At 37.7% G+C, this 7775-nt stretch overlaps 2 protein-coding genes across 5 annotated transcripts in view; one reads left to right on the top strand and one right to left on the bottom strand.

Moving 5' to 3' along the window:
- Positions 1-641: 641 nt before the first annotated feature.
- Positions 642-6548, bottom strand: YBEY (ybeY metalloendoribonuclease). 2 transcript variants are annotated; one of them, XM_070732310.1, is made up of 5 exons: positions 6466-6548; positions 3797-4036; positions 2663-2794; positions 1124-1192; positions 642-782 (listed from the first exon to the last, which is right to left on the bottom strand). In XM_070732310.1, the coding sequence occupies exons 2-5, from the start codon at positions 4004-4006 to the stop codon at positions 696-698; spliced, it is 498 nt and encodes a 165-aa protein (XP_070588411.1). In that variant the 5' UTR covers positions 4007-4036; positions 6466-6548; the 3' UTR covers positions 642-695. The 2 variants fall into 2 exon arrangements, with proteins under 2 accessions (XP_070588411.1, XP_070588412.1); XM_070732311.1 differs by lacking the exon at positions 6466-6548 and adding an exon at positions 6289-6378.
- MCM3AP (minichromosome maintenance complex component 3 associated protein) overlaps positions 6515-7775 on the top strand; it is a 63477-nt gene continuing 62216 nt past the window's right edge. The window contains exon 1 of one of the 3 annotated variants that reach the window (XM_070732307.1): positions 6515-6698. The gene's annotated coding sequence lies outside the window, so the exon portion shown is untranslated. Of the gene's footprint in view, positions 6937-7775 lie in introns of all 3 variants that reach the window. The other 2 variants (XM_070732308.1, XM_070732309.1) reach the window with 2 other exon arrangements.

Genomic DNA, 7775 nt, shown 5'->3' with positions numbered 1-7775 from the left:
TGATCTGTTTCCAGACACAATTCCAAGTGTTGGTTATGACCTATAAAGCCCTACATAGCATAGGTCCAGACTATTTCTGAGACCGCCTTCTGCTGCACGAATCCCAGCGACCGGTGAGGTCCCACAAAGTTGGTCTCCTTAGGGTCCCGCCGGCCAAACAATGTTGGCTGGCGGGACTTAGGGGAAGAACCTTCTCTGTGGGGCCGCTGGCCCTCTGGAATCAGCTCTCCCCGGAGATTCGCACTGCCCCCACCCTCCTTGCTTTTCGAAAGAGTTTAAAAACTCATGTTTGTCACCAGGCCTGGGGTTACTAGATCTTCCCCCTGACCAATGAATGTTTTTAGTATGATTTTATTGAATGAATGCTAATGTAAGTTTTTAAAGTTAGAATTTTTAAAGATTATTTTTAAGATTATTTTTATGGATATTAATTGGATTACTGTGCTATTGTGTCTTTGTATATGTTGTGAGCTGCCCCGAGTCTTCAGAGAGGGGCGGCATACAAATTGAATTAAATAAATAAATAAATGTGAAGGTATAGGAAGCAGGAGGGCAATTAAGAACTTTCAAAGCCTTTTGCTCGTCTGATTGTAGATTTTCTAGCAAAATTAGTTCAAAGTAATTATATTCTGCTGACCGAGGAAGAAATAAAAAAAATAGATTTATTTTAATGAAACAGCATATAAATACAACATTTAGAAATGGTGTTTTGATAGAGGTTCAAAGTTTGTGCCTGTCAATTTGCTTAACTCGTGCAGAATTTGTGTTTCTTTTTCATACATCTGAAAACAAGCAAGGCCATAATGAATGCACACATTTCCTTTCAAATAATACAACGTCTGATCTTACAAACTTGGTTTGAATTTTGAAATTTAAAATTGTACTTAACAGTAAATTAGAAAATCTTAGGATGCAATTACATAAGCTAATTAATTAATTAATTAGATTTCTATGCTGCCCTTCTGAGACTCAGGGCAGCTTACAACAAGGCAAATACAAAACATACAAGAAATCTAACATTTAAATATACTCTAAAAACCCCAAATTTAAAACATAAAAATCTACCTTACTCCAATAAAGAAAACAAAAATTAGAATGGTATCAAATCAGTTAGAATACTTACTTGTTGCCAGTCTGTTTCTGTATTGTGTTTATAACCAAGTAAGTGGCACATGCCATGGGCAACTGTCACCTGTTTAAGGGGAAAAAGCTTTTCAATGGTTTACATATTTGTAATTGATATGAAAAGTAGAATATTAGAGAAATCCCACATCACAATAATTTAAAATCATAATAGAAATAATAATCATTTAGAGAATACAGTGAAAACTTCAGTGTGATTTTTTCCTAGTCAGTGGAAAGGAGTTAGAATCGCAGAGTGAATAAATGTATTCAAAGTATGCCATTAATTTAAAAAGCATTTTGTATAGCTGGCAATTCTACTGAAGGGATTGGCAAACTTTTTTTCATAAAGAGTAAGATCCCACTCCTGTTCTGCCTCAATGGGCACAGCTGGCAGACTAAGGAACATGATAGACATTAGGCACGTCCTCTAACAAGCAGACTGCTGAGTACTCAGCTTGTCAACTCATTCTGGTATGTTATTGTTAAGATCTTTTAAATTCTGTCTTTATTATTAGTTTTTTTACGTAAGTAATTTAAGATGGCCAACATATCTAATACACCTCCCTTCACTTATTTTCCCAACAATTCTGTGGAGTAGGCTGGGGTGAGAGAGAATGAGTGGCCCAAGATCACCCAGACTGTTTTCATGCCTCAGATGGGACTAGAATACAATGTCTCCCTGTTTCTAGCCTGCTGCCTTAACCAGTAGACCCTCACAGCACATCATTTTAAACCAATGTTAATTTCACCAAGAATAAACAGGTAGGGAAAGCATGACTTTTGGATCTCTTACACAGTCAATAGCTCCACTGAGTCATGTGACCAGCTGGAGGGAATCTTAGAACTGAGGAGCTGGCAAGGTTCCTAGAGTGGCAAGGTCAACTGACAAGCATAAAGAGTGGTAACCATAATCTTTCAGCAATGAGTTATTCATATTTGGAGTTGGCATAATGGTTTAAACAGCTTAACTATTAAAGGGGAAAAAAACTAGTGACTTGTTTAAGAAAAAATCTTGCAATAAAATATATACTAGTAAAAATGAGAAAGTTAAAAACTAATCCCTGAGAGCAGCATGTTATGAGTTAACTTGAAGATTACTGCAAAAAAGGAGCTACCAGAATTCTGCTGTCAAAATCTGGACAACTATCTTGCAATAAAATACATAGTAGTAAAAATGAAATAGTTAAAAATTAATCTCCGAGAGCAGCATGTTATGGGTTAACTTGAAGATTACTGCAAAAAAAGGGCTACCAGAATTCTGCTGTCAAAATCTGGATAACTACAGTATTTGATGACAGCAAAAGGATATAGACAACTTGTTTTTGCCATCTATTGATCATTTGGATGTCTACATTTATGTTATTCTAAATGTGAAGCAGTAAGATTTATGTCAGTGGGACTGAGACATTGTCATATTTTCTGATACCAAAGGGTTTTTAATAATTGGAGAAATAACAATCAAAATATTTTCATTTTTATAAATCATTTCAGAACTTTTTTCAAATAAAAAATACTACTTTTATAAATGTACACTTACTGTAAGAATATTGTTATAATCATTGTGGTTCTGTTTACATTGTTGATAGATATATTCTACTCCTAGAAAAATGTCTCCCAAATTGTAGTCATCTTGAATACAGGGCTGGGGTAATTCTCCACCTCTCAGATTCTGTGATAGCCCCAAAGAAAATTCAATTATATACACGTTCTTAATTTAGTAGAACAAATGCCATGCAGAAAATGAAATAAAGGTGTTAAGAACAGACCATATAATATTTCTAAGCACTTTATGGTAATAAAAGACATAGCATTATTATACATGAAGATACGAATTTAATTTGTTCTCCTTCTCCCATGTTCGAACGTCCACTTGGTTTCTTCTTATTCAGTAAGTATACACTTATGCATTATGATTTATAAGATATGGTTTCCTTCTTGGAACCAATTTCCATATCACCCTAACCCAAAGCAAACTGTATTATGACTTAATATTAGGTATATATCAGGATTATTTAGGAATAATAATATATGTAAACTCAATGGTATACTCTCAGAAGGATAATTCAAGAGTTTTTAATGGGATTTATTTCCATCTAAACTTGCTTAGGACAAGAATTCTAGGAGTAAATTGCAGAGAATAAGAAGATCAGTTATATTCCCCTACAGAAACTTACAAATAAAACATTTATTCATTTTTAAAATGTATCTGTAGCCCATCTTGACTAGAGCTGTCTCTAAACAACTTAGGAACAGTAAAATGAGGTAAAACAGCAAAATATTAAGATAATACATGTTATCATTAAAACTTACATTTACTTTCTTCTCATATATATTAATTACACCAGTTATAAAATAGAGCTTGAAAAACAAGTAATAATCTTTTAGGTGTCCATTTATTAACACATTCTGCAATATTCACTAATGAATATTGATGTATGTTTTGGGTACCCTTACATAATGAGCCCTGCTGTTTTTCAGGGCCTTTATTTTTGATGTGCCACAGTAATTGTCCTTTCCTCTACCATTAAGATTTCTGCGTAGGGCCTGAATCATTCCTAATTTGTCTGACTTTTCCATTGCCTTCATATATAAACATGATATTATTCTATGTATTCTGATTTCTGATAAAATTACTGCCAAGCTCTAAAGGAATAATTGAGCAAACACATACCTCATGAAAAGGAAAAGATAACACATCAGTAGGAATATTCTTCTGTCTGTAAGTTCTGTTGAGTTGCTGTATGTACATATTACTAACACAGATTACACCAAGGTCAAACTTTTGCACTTCCAAAATAGAACGGAGTTGTTCTATGTTCCTGCGGAGTGGGACTCTCCTGATTGGAATAGCTCTCTGCAAATTACGAATGATCAGGCTCATCTCATATAAATTTAAGAACTTTACCCAGATCTGCAAAGTAGACTATGATTAGATACCAATTACCAGCAGGTAGAACAACTTAAAATGAGAAGTATTTTGGATAATAAAAGAATTATAGCGTATTTATTAATTATATTAATTATAGTGTATATGAGCCTTGATGATGCAATAGTTAAGAGTGTAGTACTGCAAACTGCTTCTGCTGTCTGTAGTTCACCAGTTCAAATATCTCCAGGCTCGAGGTTGACTCAGCCTTCCATCCTTGTGAGATGAGTAAAATGAGAACCCAGATTGTTGGGGATATATGCTTACTCTGTAAACCGCTTAGAGACGTCTGTAAAGCACTGTGAAGTGGTATATAAGTCTAAATGCTATTTCTATTATTTTATTTGGAGTTGCCAGGTTTCCCAAGATAAAAAAGCACTCCGTAAAGAGTTTTTGCAAAGTAAAAGAGTGGAAGATAAAGCATGGATGATTTACAAAAAATTAAAAAATATTGGTCCAATTGACTCTAAGGTGTAGCCTAATATACTGACAGCAAAAACACTTATGAAGCTGAACAATGCTGTTGTGGGTTTACTACTGCTTATTCACTGTAGTTCAGTGCCCAGACAGCCCTTTTCAGATCCATTTTCAATTAAAGATAGCATCTGAAATGACAGAATAATAATAATAATAATAATAATAATAATAATAATAATAATTTAAAAAAAAATTAGACTTGTATGCCATCCCTCTCCGAACACTCAGGGCGGCTCATAACAGCAATAAAATAGTACAGTAAAAATCTAATAGTTAAAACTATGACTAAAAACCCGCTATCTTAAAAAACAATCAATACTATACAATCACAACCACACATAACTCTTAATGGTCAGAGAAGGGGATACATTAATTGTCCCATGGCTGGCAACATAGATAGGTCTTCAAGGTCTTGCAGAAGGCGAGGAGGGTGGGGGGCAGTTCGAATCTCTGGGGGGAGTTGATTCCAGAGGGCCAGGGCTGCCACAGAGAAGGCTCTTCCTCTAGGCTCCGCCAGACGACAGTTTAGTTGATAGGACCTGGAGAAAGCCAACTCTGTGGGACTTCATCGGCTGCTGGGATTCATATGGCAGAAGGCGGTCCTGCAGGTATTTTGGTCTGATGGCATGTAGGGCCTTATAGATCATCAACAACACTTTGAATTGTGTCCGGAAACTAATTGGCAACCAGTGCAGGCCGCGGAGTGTTGATGAAACATAGGCATATCTGGGACGATCCATGACTGCTCGCACGGCTGCATTCTGCACGTTCTGAAGTTTCCAAACACTCTTCAGAGGTAGCCCCATTAATTAATTAATTAATTAATTAATTAATGAATTAGATTTGTATGCTGCCCGTAGGCTTGGGGCGGCTCACAACAACAGTAGAAAACAGTTCATAACAAATCTAATAATTGTAGAGAGCGTTGCAGTAGTCGAACCTCGAGGTGATAAGGGCATGAGTGACTGTGAGCAGGGACTCCCTGTCCAAATAGGGCCGCAACTGGTGCACTAGGCGAACCTGGGCAAGCGCCCTCCTCGCCAAAGCCGAAAGAAGATGCTCTAAAGTCAGCTGTGGATCGAGGAGGACGTCCAAGATTAAGGCATAAAAAACTATTATAGTGTAGTGATGAGGCTTCTATCTTCCCCAGCTTTTGTGAGTCTATAGGCAAGAAAAGAATTAACACCCAGACATTATGATTGCTGTACTCTTCCACCAAAAAAGCAGATGAAAACAATACAGGAATTCCAAGCCACCCACCCCTTTTTGAAATGTTACTTAATCTTGAGAAATATTACCCTAATTTAGAAAGTGGTTGTGAATGCCCTAATTATATTTATGCTGGCAGGCCTGGAGCTGTGAGCGATAGTTCCCGCTCTGGCCAGCAGTGTGAATGATGGACGATTATGTTATATTGGGTTTTTTAACTTTCTAATTTTTCTAATTACAGTATTCATAATTATTTTTATTGTTAGATTGAATTTTACTCTTGTAAACTGGCTCAAGCGCACAACAGGAGGGGCGGCCTATAAATCTAATAAACAAATTAATTAATTAAAATAAAATAACGCAGGCTTTCTCAATCTTGGTAGCTTTAAGATAGGTGGTCTCAGTGTGTGTGTTTCTGTGTGTGTGTATGGGGGGGGGGAGGATTCTGGACGCTTTAGTCCCTCTATCTTAAAGTTGTCAAGGTTGTAAAACTCTTGCTCTGATCCAGAGCAAAACATTCAAACTAGAAGTGAGACTTTCGTGAAATATACCTTTGCGGCAAAACTCGTCCGTGCCAATCACTTCCCTAATCACTCGGTATTAAAAACCATCTACATGCCCTTCCTCATGCACACATTTTATAAATACAAATAATATATATTTTATATATATATATATATATAAAGAGAGAGGAAGCTCCGTTAAAAAAAACCCTTGACGTTTTAAACTGCTTTGTTCTCAGGACTCGGTGAGAGGCAAAAGCTTCGCAATTCATGCGACGCTCGGTCCACTACGTTGCCTCACTTCCGTACTGCGCGGGAGAGGCCGGGGAGCTGCGCGGCCTCCCTCCGTGGGTGGAGCTGAACCCATCCGCCTCTTCGGGGTCAATGGCGGCTTGTTTATGCGACGGGGAGTAGGAATTCGGGACTCAAGGCTTAGTTTTGTAGGAAAAGTGTCCTCCGTACGTCTGTGGGGGTATCTTTTTATTATCTCTCATTTTTCTCATAGTTGGCCCCGGCAGCGCAGATAGAAACCAGGAGGCCGAAGTTAAATCTCAGACCGGAGGTTTACGGGCTGATTGGGGGAAGTATTGGGGTTCCACTTAATGCTGTGCTCGCGGTGGGTGTCGCTGGGGCGGCAGAATGATCAAGAGAGGGGGGAACTTCCACGGCTGGGACAGATTTACAACTTTGGCTAACGTGTGTAGAAATTCTCCCTTCTTTTTATTGATGAGTGCTAACATCCAGGGTTATCCAGGGGAGCTGGCGGAAGATTCAGAATAGATTAAAATAAGTTCAGCTTCATGCAGTATCAAGTGCGTAGAGTTTAAATGGCAGTTTCAGGTGTTTGGGTTCTCATCCATAAAACCCTACGTGGCTCAGGGCTGGACTCCAGCCTCTGGAGTAGCAATAGGGCCACTGTTCTCTTCTACCCATCCTTCAGATCTGGCAGGTTGAACAAGCTCCAGTCCCATCACTTAACCAGTGGCTCTCAACTTCAACTGGCTGGGGGGTTGGGTTAGATTGTTGTGTGTAATAGTGTGTAAGAATGACCATGGGAGGTAGGGAGAAGAACCACAGAAAGGGAAATTGTTGGATTCCCCTGTATTCTTCTGGGTGTGATTCTTGTGTGGACTATCTCACAAGAAGGAATAGGTGGAACTATAGTAACTTGGTGGCCTGAATCACTGGAATTGTGCATACATTAACATGTATCATTCAAGGTGGCGGTATGATTAAACATGTTCCCATATCCATTCTGTTATATCCGTTGTATTATATCTTTACATTAGGTATATGTATCTTTTTAATGCTACCTCCATTAAAAGTCTAGTGTTGTCTTTTGGGAATCCCACTGATTAATTCCAAATCTTTAGACTAAATTACAGCTATTGCTTACTTCCTCTGCTAGTTATTATTTATCTTGCTTCTTAAATCCAAGCCATAATGCTTCCTTCTCTTCCTTATTTTCTTTATTCATCATTTGCTTTTCTTAATCCCTATTGTCATAACTAAATGCCCCATAAAAATTCAACATT

This window comes from Erythrolamprus reginae, chromosome 1, assembly GCF_031021105.1.
Source record: "Erythrolamprus reginae isolate rEryReg1 chromosome 1, rEryReg1.hap1, whole genome shotgun sequence".
Classification (NCBI taxonomy): domain Eukaryota; kingdom Metazoa; phylum Chordata; class Lepidosauria; order Squamata; family Dipsadidae; genus Erythrolamprus; species Erythrolamprus reginae.
This window is presented reverse-complemented; position numbering and strand designations above follow the sequence as displayed.